Source organism: Quercus lobata, chromosome 3 (assembly GCF_001633185.2).
Source record: "Quercus lobata isolate SW786 chromosome 3, ValleyOak3.0 Primary Assembly, whole genome shotgun sequence".
In the NCBI taxonomy this organism is placed as follows: Eukaryota; Viridiplantae; Streptophyta; class Magnoliopsida; order Fagales; family Fagaceae; genus Quercus; species Quercus lobata.
The window spans coordinates 47990464-48007809 of NC_044906.1; the positions used below are offsets into that span (position 1 = coordinate 47990464).

Genomic DNA, 17346 nt, shown 5'->3' on the forward strand with positions numbered 1-17346 from the left:
AAAAGCTTAAGGATATAGAAACTTACAAGAATAATTACGGTAGTTGCTTTTGGTACTTCTTAAAGGTTTAAGTTTTTCGGGAAAAAAGACTTGGAGACCTTAGAAATTTGGGAAGCTTTGGGGGTTTGAGAGCTATGGATCTCTGGAGAGTTTGAAGACTTGTGAAATGGGGAGAAAAGATTTCCCCGGATGCCTTATATAGAGGGGGGAGTTGAGTGGGAGTTATCCCGCCCAAAATTCAAGGAGAAATATTGACCATAGGATCTGTGTCTCACCGTTGGATGCGGGGAGCAAAGTGTCGCTTGGAGCAATTAATGACACTTCGTGGGCTCCGAAGCGTCAGAAGTAATTATGGGACGCGTAAAACGATAATCCCTCACGTGTGAACCAGAGAAATGAATGGTTTTAATTCTTAAAAATCAAAACCCCACTTTTTCTCCTTGGATAAGAGGGAAAAACCGGAATTTTGAGGGGCTATTGTAGGGATAAGGGCCCAAAATTGTATATTGGGCTTTGGGCTTTGGTCGAGAACGTTGATTGGTTCGAGGACGAATAAACAATAGTAAATGTGTTAAGTTCAGAGTCCCATAAGTAACATGCAAGTGGAAAGGTTGGGGAAGGTGGTCCGAGGATGATTGTCTCCTCGAATAAACGAAGCACAGATCAAGCATATATTCTATCACTCAGAGTACCCTTCCAAGAAATTCCACTGAGAAGGATGTGCATTATGAACGTACTAGAAGAAGGGGAGATAGGAAATATTTAAGGAAAAGCTATTGTTTCCGCATTGAATGCCCTGCAGCTAACTTTTTGACCGTATTTATGTGGAGAAGATCCCTGAACAGTGCTGTCTTGGCTACCACAACTCATAGAAGGCTAGAGAGGGTGTCTGATAGGACAAGCACTCAAGTAGGAGCTCAAATGATCAACAAGTGTAGGATTAAGATCGTCCAAAGGGAAGTAGGAGATCCTCCATGGATAGGGGATTCGAAAATAACAAGAGAAATACTGTAGCAATTAAGAACCAACTCTATAACCAAACTTGTAAGGAATATATTAGAACTGATCTCCTCGGACAGTGCCGATGACGATTTTCTCTAATTTAATTCAATCCGTGTTTTTGTTCTTACCTATTGAGCCCACTTTATTCATGATCCAACTCATTTTAACCCAAATTTCCAACCTATTCTCTACAAATTCATTGTCTTGGGCTTTTTGGGAGGTCCATCCATTGTTTGGGCTTGGAACTCAAATCTGGTCCTTACACTTACCATGTAGCCATATACTGCACAACAAAAATAGAAAAAGGTTAAATTGCATATTGGTCCTTAATTTACATTTCTTTTCAAAATTATTTTTATTCTTCAAAATGTTTTACGTTATTTCTCATACTTTAAAATTTGTTCCAAAAATTCCCTTGTCTTAATTTGATGAATGGAAAATGATCAAGTAACATAATTCCAGTCACATCATTAAAGTGACCTTGGTATAATGTATTATGTTTGCTAACAGTATTTTCCATTGAAAACATTTTTTTTTTATAGATATTTTAAAGTATAAAGATTTTGAAATAAATGTCAAAAATTGAGGACCAAATATATATTGTTAAAAAAAAAAAATAGAAATAATATAAAGATAAAAAGGTCCGTATGAAATGGCCACTTAACACAACCATATCCAATAGAAGGCAAATTTTTTTGATTAAATCTGTTTTTTTTTTTTTTTGGGGGGGGGGGGGGGGGGGCGCTGAATTTTTATTATATAAGATTCGCACATATAAAACTAAGATCCCCATATGCTTTTATGGCCACAGGCGACAAGATGAAAATAAATGCCACATTCATTTCTTGAAAGATTTGTCCTAAATCAATTTAGGCTGTTTCTTATACTTTCCCCTCCTTTCTGGGATGCTCTGCAAAACTCCAAAGATAAGAATTGGGTACACACCACCGTTATTATTCAATTGTGCCTTGTATCATTTCAGGGCTAGTAACGAGAGAATATACAATCAAGGAGCATCCACATCAGTGAAACTAAAAATTTTAGCATTTAACACCTCAAAAAGATATTTTATCTATTTTAACACGCAATTTTACAACAAATTCTGCATCAATTCTTTTATTTTTTCCATCAGTCAAAAACTATTAATTTTTTTTATTAATTTCTTTTTCACTTACTCTCTGCCACAAAACCCAACAAAAAGCATTATATATATATATATATATATATATATATACAGGGCCGGCTCAAGGCCTAGGCAAGTTAGGCCTAGGCCTAAGGCCCCACCAAAATATAAAAAAAATTTTAAGGAAAAAAGGCCCCTCTTTCCATAGTTAAAAGCCCAAATTTTTATAAAACTATATATATATATATTTTCTAAAGGTTGTACATTTTTTTTTATTAGTGATGTTAAGGATACTACAAATTTTACTATTAGTTTACAAATTGTCATGTTATTAATCACAAAAAATTGATATAAATAGTTATTAGTTAAATTGATGAAGTTCATCAATGAGAGACAATGTCACATTATATTTTGAACATTTTATAGTACTTTTAATTAATGCATTTTTCTTTTTCATTTCTATTAAGTCTCTCAAATTACAAGACCAATAGAACTTTAACTCAATTGAAACCCTAAAATATTTCAAAAAGATGTTGCAAATGTGTTAAATCATCAATTATAGATTAATCTCCCTTGATAGTTTGATACTTTGATTTTTGTAAACTAATATCCTACAAAGCCACATACCAAATAATATCTATTTCTCTCTCTTAAAATCAAAATATAAAATTAAAAATTAGATTACAACTTTATTTAACTATGCATCGTCTTATATCCAAAATAAAGTATCTTTTTCAATCGCAATATATTTTTATTTCTTTTTATTAATATTTATAATTCAACTATGATATTCAATTCTCTATATGAAATTAACATTAGTCTAGTTGGTATTATTTATGTATTTAATGTATCAAATTAACCTTAATTTGATTAGTATTAAATAATTTTGTTTAATTAATATTTACATATTAAAGGCCCCACATAAATTTTTCGCCTTAGGCCCCAAATTATGTTAGACCGCCCCTGTATATATATATATTATCCCTTGCTAGGGTAAACTGCTAGTCCTGGTAGTTCACTGTAGCAAATTGCCAAAAGCAATTCAGCTTTGGCACCATTGATGTTGGGCACTTTTTGGTGTTTGAGATGGTAAAGTAGCTAACCAAATCGATGCAGGCAACACAACAATTCGAATACTTATCTGGATGCGATAAGAAGGTGATCAAGAAAGCCCATTTGTCTAGGCTAGTGACCTTTTGCACCTTAGGTACTCGTTGCGCAAGTGGTAGAGATTTTATTTATTTATTTATTTTTCAATTTATAAGTTAATCTTTAACAAATTTTTTAATTGGATGCCTCATTTTATCAAAAAAAGTTAATCTGATCATTTTGTCCAAATCTGTTAGCAATTAAAAGCAAATGAAACCGATCAAATGTTTTTTTTTTTAAATGAAAAATGGTCTGATCAAACATGTCATGAATGTTTTTTAAATTTGTAATTAAAATTTTTTCTTATAAACTGGATAGAAGGACCAAATAGACTCATTTTTAGAAACTAAGGACTAGATTAACAAAAAATAAACTTTAAGATTTAGTTTTACATTTCACAGTTCCAAGCTGCATTACAATCACAATTAGTTGCACCTTTTTAGGAGATTAATAACATACTTGACGGCGATATTTCGAGATACAAATAATAGCTAGCTTGATTGAGCTTGCGGGCAAAGTAGCCATTCAAGGCATCAGAGACAAAGCTGAAACCTCAGATTCAATCAAAATGCGACAGTACTTGACCAAATTAACAATGCTATGGACAGAATAAATTTCCCAACTTTCACAGCATCTGAGATGATGTTGTGATAAGTGAAACATCACTTTTTCATGATACCACCACCCACAACAACTCTTATGGTACACCAATCACAACTTGGAAATACATAAGGCCAGGGCAAGGCAGCTCATGAATATTGTTATGCATCCTACATCCCAAGTATGCACGTTATTCCCTAGTTATGGCTTATGGGTATAAACTATAAACAAACTACAAAGAGTTTGGGAGCCAATTACCCGTGCACAAATGCTAAAACATGTAGATGTAGAGACATGCGGACTTCACTTAGTACAACATCCTGAAGCATCACATCACTAATATCAAGGGTAAACAATATTTTGAAAGGTAATTGAGCCTGAAAATCTCAATCTCATCTCATAAACAACTTAACTCAGCAAAGTGATAATTATTATTATGTCCATCAAACTCTATACGGCTATCTACCTTAACTAGAGAGAAACAGAAGATAAGTGATAAGACATTTTTTTGGGGTCAGAGCTAGAATAACTTCACATTGAGAAGCTGTGTAATGGAGTCAGTCCAATCCTACACATTTAAGACCAATGGTAACTAATGAAACAATAATTCTAACAGCACAACAGATTTCGCAACATTTTTTCACATGCACTGATTGGCAGGTTGTGATCAGTGTACAATAAAAGTTATGTTGTACAAATCACAATCTGCCATTAAAAATCTTGTGCAACATTCTAGATGAGCTACTTAATCTTGCATCACACAATCTACTAATTTAATAGAACAAGCGCAATGGCAGCACCACTAAGCAACGTTGAATCTAACACCACAGTAATTATCATCAAGACTAATAAAAGTTGGAGTCCAAAACCTCAAATAAAGTGGTAATAATCACCACATAAAACTCATCACCAAAAGAGAGGTACACATCTATGTTCTCTTTGGATTCAAAAACAAAAACACTAATTGGAAACAAAAATCCAAAAGACAATGAAACAAAATGCAAAAATACAATAAATAATCAGTAGCCACCCTTAAGGTCATTGACGACATCGTATGGAATAGGAGTAACAGTCTCTAGAGTAGCACCCTCCACCATAAACCCAGGCTTAGGTCCTTTAGGTTGTCTTTTTGTAGTAGTCGTTTCGCCACGAGCTTTTGCCTCTGCCTTCAGCTTATCATTCTGGATTTTCCTCTGTTCAAACTCTTCCCTACACCTTGATGGCTGAACATGTTCCACTCGGACATGAATTCTCTTCCTAATAATCCTGTTCCCAACCTAGGAAACCCCCAAAAATAAAAATAAAAAATTCAGACAAAACCCAATTGGGTATTAAATTAAAAAGCCAAAAAATTTGTGGGTTCAAGCCATCTTGGAGCGGAGCAGGTTGAAATTAATTATATGGTATCTATCGAATAGGTAAAAAAGCAAAACATATTGTTGGAAATGGGAAAGCAAACCTGTTTGTTGATCTCAACACCAATGGCACGTTTGGTGACGTTCCAAATACGACCAGTGCGGCCATGGTAGAACTTGTGAGGCATACCCTTGTGAATGGCGCCGTTTACCTTGACATCAACATGATCACCGATCTTGAAGGTCCTCAGATACGTAGTTAAAGGGATGTAACCCTTCTTTCTGAAGGGTCGTGCGAACAGATCCCTTGTCCTCGACCTTACTCCGTGACCCGCCGGCATTGCTACACTCTCTCTCTCTCTCTTTCGTGATGGCCTTGATGGTTGGCTTTTACCCTCGGAGGCTCAAAATGACAGAAATCTCTTTGTTTATATATGTGTTCGATTAGGGTTTTTCTCTAGATCTCTAGTCGATACATTACTGCAATGAATGGGCTTTAGCCCATAGTGCAAGCCCAATTTCCCTAACCATTGGACTTTGGTCTTGCTATTATTTTTATGAAGTAAATTCGATGACCCATTCCCTGGAGTTCCATCCAGCTTAAAACTTGTGAAGGCCCATTCCATTTGACTAGTGGTATCGTTGCGTTGGAACTGGGAGTAAATTTGTAGAAACAACAATGCTACCAAAGGAACACGATCCTCTCTCATTTTTACGGTCCAGATTTTATTTCTTGGATTTAATTGTGAAAAAAGTATTGTCTTTTTTTTTTTTTTTTCCTCAAGGGGGAAGATTGAATTCCAGATTTCTTACAGGTGCTTGGTGTGGCTAAAAATGTTGGTCAACCTAAAAATATTTTTAAGTTGACCATAAAATAACCCCTCTTGAGGTAGCAATTCCAATTTCTGCCCCTCTTCACAACAAAACCCCAACCCCCCAAGCCACCCATTCATCTACTGCCATAACCTAGCTGACCCAACCACGACTCGTCCATACGCTACGATGCTCTCTCTCTCTATCTCATCGTAGATCCACCCACTTCGTCACACAACTTGAACTTATCTCTCTCAATCTATGCATGTGTTGTGTGTTGATGGATTTGGGTTATGGTTGTGACGTTTTGGGTTGTGTTTTTAGTATATTTTCACCACCAACCAAAGACATGAAAATATTTTCCAAATAAGTAACCAAACACCATAAAATAAATTTCTTTTAGTTGAAAATATTTTCTTCAAAACAAACTCACCCTTAAATTTGTAATATTTGATCTAGGTTGTGAAATAAACTCTCTCCATTTTAAGTGAAATGGAGAGAATACTTTTTTGTTGTAAAAGATTACAAATTTTACACCTTGTTGAATAGCAAATTGTGATTGTGGCAACATAACTCTCACAGGAACATGTTATCTCAATAATTACAACTGTTAGTATAACCCATTATTGATATCACTTTTATTGTACATCAATTACAATATATGATCTTAGCAATTTTGAAAATGCAGTGAATTTGTTGTGTCGACTTATTGTTGTAGAAAGTTGGCTGGGCATCAATCATGATTGAGGTGGAAGAAATAACATCCTACTACACAACCACAGCCATAAATTGAATGAGAGGCTATCAATAATCTCATCCTCACCCATATTATCTTTCCCCTCCACTCCACCTCATCATTTTAAAACACACATTTGCCACTAGACCTGCTGCTGCTGCTAGCAATCCATGGCTTCTTCTGCTACTCTCTCTGTGGCTAAGCCATCTCTCAAGGTCTCTTTAGTTACACTCTCTATTGTTGTTAATTCCTCTTCTTGGGAAAGCATTGGTGCCTTTTACATTAGCATTATTTTATGCTATGTTTTGTAATATTCGCGCGCACTGACATATATAAATTAGTTTCTTTCTTTGTTCAGGTGCACAGTCAGGGGTTCTCTGAATTCTCTGGTCTTCGCAGTTCATCAGCTTCTCTTCCATTTGCTCGCAAGTCCTCCGAAGACTTGTTCTCTGTTATTGCCTTCCAGACCTCTGCTGTGAGTTTCATTTTCTCTCTCATTTGCCTTCCTTATTTACCGGTTAGGACTACAAGTACTTGATATAGTGTGAAATTCTTGCTTAAAGGCCACAGCTGTAAGCCTGTAACTATAAGTCAACTAATGCTAACTTCAAAAGATAAGAGTACACAAAGGAGTTGTTGAGCTCACATCTCACCATTGGAAGTGGCTTGTACGTAGTAGTAATCATTACAAGCACTAATTTTTAACACTAACAAACAGTGTACAGTATCTACTACAATAATTAGGATAACCCATTTGGATGTTTTGATTTTTGTTGTTTATTTTGACTCTGCATCAATTTCTCATGGTACTTGCTTAGGCAACCAGAACGAAGTTTTTCAGATAAATGATTTAGACCACATCAGACTTGTTCATTTCGGATTTCATGATCATGTATAGTACATTTTCAAAGATAAATTCTTATGCTATTCGTACATTTTCAATGTTACATTTCACTTTACAATTTCATTGTGCATGAAGCATGAAGCATGAATCTCCATAATGGAATTACCAAAAATGGGACTTTAAGTCAAGTTTGCTTGCATCTAATTGATCATTGCAATATACTCTGTACATATATAAAGATTAATTAATTACCTCTGGGCGCCCAAGCTGCCAAGCTAGTTGAAGTTTTCAAAGTATTGAGTATATTGGCAATTTGGCATTGTTGTAGGTTGGTGGGAATGGCGGTTACAGGAGAGGAGTAGTGGAAGCAAAGCTGAAGGTAGCAATCAATGGGTTTGGGAGAATCGGAAGGAACTTCCTGAGATGTTGGCATGGCAGGAAGGACTCGCCATTGGATGTCATCGCCATCAACGACACAGGAGGTGTCAAGCAGGCCTCCCATCTTCTCAAGTACGACTCCACCCTTGGCATCTTTGATGCAGATGTCAAGCCCTCCGGTGACAAGGCTATCTCAGTTGATGGAAAGATCATCAAGGTCGTCTCTAACCGTAACCCCGCCAACCTCCCCTGGAAGTAATAATTTAACTCACTCAATTTCAAATTATATTCATAAGATTATACTACAAATATAAAGATGCATTCAGTGTTATATCATTTAAATTTTTAAATAATATATCAGCATGTACACTGCTTAGGTACAATTAAAATTAAAAAAAAAAAATCTGAATAGAGAAATAGACTCCTTATATTTCACTTGAAAATAGAGTATCCTAGTCTATGATACATATATGATACAAAAATGGATGGTTTGTGCAGGGACTTGGAAATAGACCTGGTGATAGAAGGGACTGGAGTGTTTGTGGACAGGGAAGGAGCTGGAAGGCATTTACAGGCAGGGGCTAAGAAGGTGCTTATCACTGCTCCTGGGAAAGGTGATATACCCACCTACGTGGTTGGTGTTAATGCTGACGCTTACAGCCATGCCGAGGCCATCATCAGCAATGCCTCTTGTACCACCAATTGCCTTGCTCCCTTTGTCAAGGTCCTCGACCAAAAATTTGGTAACTTAGCTCTCTCTCCTGCCTTTCTCTGCATCCTGCCTTGCCTTATACCGCCCAAGCATATTGTCTGCAAATGCTTCCATGATATTTCTGCATTTAGATTGCTTCCTCAGTGTTCCATGATTTTGTTTGTTTTTCTTACTTAATCAATTAGCTCTGTTAAGGACTGTTTAGGTGCCTTAACAATGATGGTTTGTCCCAGTCACATCCATTATCATAGTATTTTCATTAAATTATATTTGCCAAACCATAAACCTCTCCCAACTTTTCAGCCTACATTTTACTAGTAGAAAAGAACTTGATTTTCTGGTTATAAAAGCTCAACGCCATCATTTGTATCCCTACTCCCTACCAATTGGTCATATAATTGAAAATATTCTCACTTCGGTGCATTCACCTTTTCAATATCCTAGTTAATCTTCTGATTTGCATCTTTGTGGCCTAGAATCAGGGCTCATACCTAACCCCATCACCTTTTTTTGCTGTTAAATAATGCAGGAATATGTAGTATCTCATCGTTACCGTGCTTGATGATATTGATCTATGATTATCTCTGAGATTGCATCGTCTGTTAGTTTACACAAGCTTGTAATTTAACTTCCAAGCATTTCTAACCATTCAGTGAGTGTATTATTAACATGTCGTCGTTCCATTTTGTATGATATGTCTGTCTCTCTTGGCTTGGAATTAGGCATAATCCTCCAATAGTTTCTCATTTACAAGGGATGAACAATTAAGTTAACATTAAATACATGACTATTTTCCCCCCGCTCTGTTCTAATAAAGATTATGCTGGATAAGTTTTCCTTAGGTTTATCTAATCGAACTTTATATTTGTGAATTGTCATTGATACTTCCCTCATCCTCTAGCATGGTTATATGGCATGTCCATTACGTGGATATATGAAATATCATATTCATATGTTAGGCATCATCAAGGGTACCATGACAACCACACATTCCTACACTGGAGACCAGAGGCTTCTTGATGCAAGTCACCGTGACCTTCGACGTGCACGTGCTGCAGCTCTCAACATAGTCCCAACTTCCACAGGTGCTGCAAAAGCTGTAGCCCTTGTTCTCCCTTCTCTAAAAGGGAAGCTGAATGGCATTGCCCTCCGTGTGCCCACGCCTAATGTCTCAGTTGTGGACCTTGTTGTTCAAGTGTCAAAGAAGACCTTTGCAGAAGAGGTCAATGCAGCTTTCAGGGAGAGTGCTGACACAGAGCTCAAAGGTATCCTATCTGTATGTGATGAGCCTCTTGTGTCAGTTGACTTCAGGTGCACTGATGTGTCATCAACTGTTGACTCTTCACTAACATTGGTTATGGGAGATGACATGGTGAAGGTGATTGCTTGGTATGACAATGAGTGGGGTTATTCACAGAGGGTAGTTGATCTTGCTGACATTGTTGCCAACAACTGGAAGTGATCTTCAATATCCTGCTGTTAATGAACTTCTTTCCCGGTTTAATTTCTTGTAGATTTCTGTTTTTGAAGATATGCAATCAGATTTGAACCTTGATATCTGTATTTCAGAAGTTAAGATACTTGAGCGGTAATTTGTGAAATCTGACGCGGCCAAAGATTAAAGAAAAAAAGGCTGAAGTTTGTCAAAGGAGAAAAGCTTTCAGGCTTAGATTGCTAATTCTCCCCTATGTCCAAGTCGCTAATAGTTCGTCTTTGTTCTCTTTATCCACTGGCATAGTAAACAAATGCCATCTCAGTATATTTTACAATGAAAATAAGAATGATTTTGGGTCAAGTTTATTTAAACCCCAATATAGTCCAAAATTCATCCAAACACACAGATTGAGTTTCAACTGTAGCTATAATATAAATGAACTAAGTTGTTTATGAACAACTCGAGCTCGACTCGGCAAGATACTTGTTTATGTTTGTTTGTTTAGAAAACAGGCCATATTCAAACCTTAAGTTTAGGCTTGATTATTAGACAAGCCAAGCTCAAACATAAAAATGTGTTTGTGAACAAGCTTGTGAACATGAGAGCTCAATTTAACTATACATAATATAATATTTTTATATGTATGCTTATAAAAATATATCTATATAGACTTAAAATTTGATTGTATAAGTTTGTCAATAATTTCATATGATATTAGATTATTATTTGTAACTTATTGATGATATAGATAGTATATTTGTAGGAAAAATTCATAAAATTATGAACATGTAAAATATTTTAGTCATAGTTTCATAATATATAAGAAAAGAACAAGTTAATTAAGTAGCTTGTAAACAAGTTCAAGCTTGCTCGATAACAAAATGGTGGGGTTATAAACTGGCCTACTTTTGTCGAGTTGTGAGTGTTCAAGCTTAGCTCAACAAAGAATGTAAAATGTTCAAGTTTGGCTTAAGCTCGAACCAAGCCTATAAATGATGTTTGAGTCAAGCTTGTTAAAAGGTCTAAAAGTTTGAGCTTGGCTTCACTTGTCTTGACTTGATTTATTAGTCAAGCCAAGCTTGAGCTCAATATCAAGCTTTTGAGCTTGAGATCCAACACAACTATATTATCAAGCCCATATCAAGCTTATTATCAAGCCTATTTAGTTTGCTTAAGTAATCCCAACTCCCAATTACTTATAGTATTAGTAAGATATGAGTTTAATTGTCAAGATTATCACCAAGCTCATAAACAAGTAAAAATTCAGTTTGTTTTGTATTGAACCCTAATGTTTGTAAGCTTTCATTAACAATTTTATTTACTTGGGCTTGGCTCTTTTATCAAACAAGTCTAAAATTAAGGTTTAAGTTTGAGAAACAAACTAACTATTAAACACACACACACACACACACACACACACACACTTAATTACACTCTCTCACCAAGCTCCAAAACATTACTTAACCCAAAGTACCACTACAAAAGGGCTTAACTACGGTTCAAGTTTGGCTTGTTTATAAACATAAATGAGCTTTTTTATTGAACCAAAGCCTAGTTATTTATGAATAACTTGGTTTATTTTACAGCCCTACAAAAGGGAAACCCCATCATTTTAACAGTTGAATAATTACAAGCATAATTTAAAACAAATCTAGAAGGCCTAACTATCAAAATGAAATGTTATATGCTTAAAACCATCGAATTGTAAGATTAATCCAATTCAAGAATTTAATGGTAATCCCAACTCCTGATTACTTAAAGTAGTAAGATATGAGTTTAATTGTCAAGATTATCACCAAGCTCATAAACAAGTAAAAACTTAGTTTGTTTTGTATTGAGCCCTAATGTTTATGAGCTTGTTCATTACAATTTTATTTACTTGGGCTTGATTCTTTTATTAAACAAGCCTAAAATTAAGGTTCAAGTTTGAGAAACAAACTAACTGTTAAACACACACACACACTATTACACTCTCTCACCAAGCTCCAACACTTTACTTAACCCAAAGTACCAATACAAAAGGGCCTAACTAAGGTTCAAGTTTGGCTTGTTTATAAACATATAAACTTGAATAAGCTTTTTATTGAGCTAAATCCTAGTTATTTATGAATAGCTTGGTTTATTTACAGCCCTACAAAAGGGAAAACCCATCATTTTAATAGTTGAATAATTACAAGCACAATTTAAAACAAATCTAGAAGGCCTAACTATCAAAATGAAACGTTATATGCTTAAATTGAACCATTGAATTGTAAGACTAATCCAATTCAAGAATTTAATGGTAAATGCGCATTCTTGCGATTAGGTTAAACACTTTATGAGTGATTAATTATGATTGCTTCTTAAAGAATCATTTATAATTGATTATATGTCATAATCTTATTGTTTAACCTTAAAACAAGAGTGCACATGTATGTATTGGATAATTCTAGTGGATAATTAAGATATTTTGAATAATGGTTGATTATTTTCAAAATTAAGATAACTAATTATATTTTAGATTTCTAAATATCCTCTAACATTATCTAACACAAAAAGGGTGAAAAACCAGTCCTAGGTTGTATTTATCTTTCAAAAAAATACTAATAAAAAAATCAAGTAAGAAATTGTGGAAAAAAAAGAGTATTTAACTTTATTTTTTTAACTATGTAGTCAAATAGTTTCCTTTTCAAACTATGTAGCAAAATACTCATGTTTTGGATCTCGATATTGTTGATGTTGAGTTATATGCATATTTTTCACTTATTTTTTTTTATTTTTTTTGAAAATTTTTCATAGAATTTGACATTAGAAATGTCAAATTTCACTTAAAAATATACATAGAACTCGACATTGCTAATTTTGAGTTCCACAAAATCAAATTCCAAAACAAGGGTATGTTATACAGTTTGAAAAGAGGGTTGTTTGGCTACATAATTCAAAAATTAAGGCAAAATAGCCATTTCTCCCAAAAAATTTGTGCCAACTTTGTCACAAAATTTACACTCTTTCCTCAATTTTCTGACATGTACTTTAATTTAAACAATAAATGAGATAAATAAGAGATAAATACAGCATTGGGGAGTTTGAAATTGATTTAAATATGATAACCAAAGCTCATCCCATCTATGCATAGAAGGGATGTTCTCTGCTCCAAAGCACAATGGTGCATTGAGGTTTTGAGAAGAGCCATTAGGTGACCACTACTCTTCACTATTAGTCACATCACTCTCCCATCAAAAGCCATGAAATTTAGTGCTCTCAAAGTCTTAAATCCTAATGTGTACGACTAAATTTCGAGTTTGAAATAAATCAAACAAGTAAAATAGTTTCACAAATGTAAGTTTGTATCGATGAATGTGTAGTACAATTCTCTAAAATTACAAAAGAGTGATCCTTTGATTCGATCTCCTTGAAAGACTTGTTGATTGGAATTGTACTAATGTGATTTTGATTTGAACACCAAATATACTTCAATTTGGCTGAAGAATGGATCGAAGACCTTTGAAATGGAATTACAATGAATCTCTAGCTATGAACTTGTTAGAAATTCTTTTTCTTTGTATGTTCTTCGTGTACTTTGTCTTCGAAGGTTTGTGGTGGAAGTTCTTCAAGGTTTTGGAGGCTTGAATCTGTAGAGCTTCACCAATTTGTGGTTTCTTGAAGTTTCTAGAGGCTTTTGAGCTTAATTCTAGTGAACATTGAGATCTAAGAAGATGATTTGGATGATTTCTCTTCGAATGTTCTTCGTATTCGAAGTTTGAAGTTCTTGGAGTTCCTGGAGGCTTTAGGTCTTGATTCCAGCAAAAGTTTTGTACTTCTGAATCTTCTTTGATGCTACTTGTGGCATGGATGCCTTGGTGTGTCTTCCAAGATGTCTTCCAAGATCTCTTGGCATGTGTTCCAAGATGTCTCCCAAGATGTCTTGGTGTGTAGAAATCTTCTTGGCATGTGTTCCAAGATGTCTCCCAAGATGTCTTGGTGTGTAGAAATGCCTTAGGAAGGCTTTTATTTATAGGAGTTTGGGGGTGGGTGAGCGACACATAGCGAAGTCTAATTAGTGACACCTATCTTAGCCTGATTGGAAGAGTTTTAAGACTTTTCCTACAAGACACATGGCATCATTTGATTGGCCGAAATGTCTTAATTTTCAAGATGACACATGTCAGCAATTAATTGAATCACTTATTTCATTACTTACATGCGTCGATGTGTGGCCTATGTCATTGCTTACACGCATTGATGTGTGACTGGTTTTTGCATATCTAGAAAGGTCTTGACTTCCAGTTTTTGAAAAGGTATGGATCTTGAACATTAAACGGTTGGATTGATAGTTATGGCTCTCGGAAGTTAGTGGTGCATTGATCGGTGTGTTATTCGGTTTTCGTGATATCTCGGCCGTTCTAACTCCGATTTCTATCCATGAATAGTCATTTGATTAGAATTTTATAATCTTCACAATGGCTTTGGTTTCAACCCGTTCTGATGACTGGATCAAAATTAGGGTTTTTGGGCCTGCTTGGGATCAATTTCAGTTCAAACTTGGTCAAAGTGGCCAAAAATCTCCGAGAAGCTTGATTTTGATGTAAAACTATGAATAGTCAATTGAAAATTTTTTACCTCGTTTGACCTTCAGTCAAACCTAGGGTTGACCAAGGGCATTTTGGTCATTTTAGTTGAAAAATGCACTTTAGGTGCTCCGATGTTTGAACTGGTTGCGCCATGTCATTTTGGATGTTCTCGTAGCCCCACAGAGAGAATAATATTTTTGGATTTTACGAGGTCTGACACGCAAATCGAGAGCGGATAAAATACGGTATCAACAACTGCCCCTTCTTTGTTTGATATCTCAAATGCAATGAAAGGTGTCGGCTAAAGAACGTGATTTCAAATTTTGCTGTGCCCAAATTTGCATGCAGAGACTTTTCATGGATCGAGACTGGATTTTATCTAATTGGACCGATCTACTGCAGCTGCTTTTGAAATATTTACTGGATGTGCCTCTGAACTCTGGGGGAGAAGAGGTTTTTTTTGGGGGGGGGGGGTTTGATCAGGTCAATGTTGACCTGGTCAACGTTGCCCGGCGGCCCTTGAAGGTGAGCCGAGCTGACCCAGCGGCCTAACAAGGTGCGTCATGCTACCCCAAAGACCTATAAAATCCTCCTTTTGCTCATTTTTGACCTCATTTTTCACTTTTCTTTGACTTCCCACTTCTAAAAATTTTCTGGAGCGATCTCGAGCTTAGCGGGTGTTGATACCATTTTTGTCCGCTTTCGATTTGTGTGCCGAACCCTGAAAAATCCAAAAATATTATTTTCTCCCCATGGGGTGGCGAGAACATCCAGAATGACGTGGCACAACCCGTTTGGACACCGAAGCACCTAAAGTGTCTTTTTCAACTAAAATGACCAAAATGCCCCGAGTTAACCTAGGGTTGACCGAAGGTTAAACAAGGATCAAAATCCACACAAAATAACACCTTTCATAGTTTTTCATCAAACCCGAGCTTCTCAAAGATTTTTAGCCACTTTAACCAAGTTTGACCCGAAGTTGACTTTGGGTGGGCCCAAAAACCCTAATTTTGATCCAGCCGTCGGAATGGGTTGAAACCAACGTCATTGCGAATATTATCAAATTCTCATTCCAATGACTATTCATGGGTCAAAATTGGAGTTAGAACGGCCGAGATATCATGAAAACCAGGTTAACGCATCGATTGATCCACCCTTAACTTCTCAAAGCCATAACTTTTGATCCGACCTTTGGATTTTTGAGTTCCACACCTTTTTAGAAACTGAAAATCAAGATATTTCTAAGGGTGTCAAGATCAACCTGATCGGAGGCCTTTTGAGGCTGGCAGCCCTATAGGGGCCGTTGCCTCGAAAAACACGCTAGGGATATAAATAGCCCCAAGCACCTTTCAGACCAAACGAGAACGACATTTTTCTGATTTCCTACTCTCTGCCTGGTTTCTCTACATGTTTTTTCTCTTCCAAACACCAAAAAACACACACAAAACACCCAAAAATACATCAAAGCCTCTTGATTCTTCTCTCTTCACTAACAACACAAGGTATTGTTCTTATATCCAATCTTCATTTCCTTGGTTCTACACTTTGGATTTGGGGTTTAGGGGTGTGGATGTAGTTTTTTGAGCTATCATCCACACCCCTAACCTTCTAAATCTTTTCCTAGCATTTATCTTGCTCTTTTTGGTTGAATAACATGATTTATTGCTTTCTTTAGCATGTTTCTTGCTTTATTTGTGTTTCTAGCTTAAATCTCTTTGTTGATTATGTCTTATGCCATGTTTCGTGCTTAGATCTATTTTTCCATATGTTCATATGTTTAGATCTACATGCTTAGGGTTTTATGCCATGTTTTTCGCCATGTTTTTCTATGTTTTGTTCCTTTTTTTGCTCTATGTTGATGTTAGGGTTACATGCTCACATGCTTGATATCATGCCTATATGTCTATGTCTATGCTTTCACATGCTTGTGTGTTTAGATCTATGTTGTCTACATGCTTTTGCTATAATCCATGTGCTTGTGCGCTCCATGCCAAGTCTAGACCTAGGCTATGTTTGTCATGCCATGTGCTATTGTAGCCCTTTTGTCACTTTATCTTTCTTTCTTGTGTTTTGACCTATTGGTTCAGACCTGATCTAGACCCTATGGTCTTCGTCGTCGTCTATACACCTTGGCCCACATCAAAGGGTTTGGATCACCCTATTTTCATGTCTATGCTTGCTTGCTTCTATGCTTTATGCCTGTGTTAGCCTCTCTTGTTTTAGGCTTTGCCATGCTTGACACCCTTAGCGGGTTTGTGGTTGTGCAATTACACCCAACGCCTATGAGGCCTTGTTTGGGTATAACCATATGGGAGGCATCACCATGATGCCGGTTGCTTCGTGCATACCTTTCCCCTTTTTTGCTTCGTGCGATGATATGCTTACCATGCTTGTTTGTGCTACCCGTTAGCTTTCTATGCATCTTTACACATTTGCTTACATGTCCATGCATGAGTCTTGCTTGTTAGTGTCTCGTCCATGCTTCAACACAATGAAGTTATGGACATTCAATCCAAACCTACATTTGTCCCTTGCGGACACCACCTTTTGTTTGCTTTTTTGCTTGTTTACCCTTTTGCTTGTATGCTCGCTTTCTTGCTTCTATGCTTGCCATGTTTATCACACTCATCTGTTTTATGCATTTTCATA

The 17346-nt window shown here is 36.0% G+C and overlaps 2 protein-coding genes across 2 annotated transcripts; one reads left to right on the forward strand and one right to left on the reverse strand.

The window, feature by feature from the left end:
- Positions 1-4686: 4686 nt before the first annotated feature.
- LOC115979022 (60S ribosomal protein L21-2) lies at positions 4687-5647 on the reverse strand. Its single transcript, XM_031100962.1, has 2 exons — positions 5334-5647; positions 4687-5151 (listed from the first exon to the last, which is right to left on the reverse strand). Exons 1-2 carry the CDS (start codon positions 5568-5570, stop codon positions 4894-4896), a joined length of 495 nt encoding a protein of 164 aa, XP_030956822.1. The 5' UTR covers positions 5571-5647; the 3' UTR covers positions 4687-4893.
- A 1193-nt stretch (positions 5648-6840) lies between these two features.
- Positions 6841-10512, forward strand: LOC115981991 (glyceraldehyde-3-phosphate dehydrogenase A, chloroplastic). The gene is made up of 5 exons (XM_031104459.1): positions 6841-6993; positions 7137-7253; positions 7951-8255; positions 8499-8743; positions 9672-10512. Exons 1-5 carry the CDS (start codon positions 6949-6951, stop codon positions 10172-10174), a joined length of 1215 nt encoding a protein of 404 aa, XP_030960319.1. The 5' UTR covers positions 6841-6948; the 3' UTR covers positions 10175-10512.
- The last annotated feature ends 6834 nt before the right edge of the window (positions 10513-17346 follow it).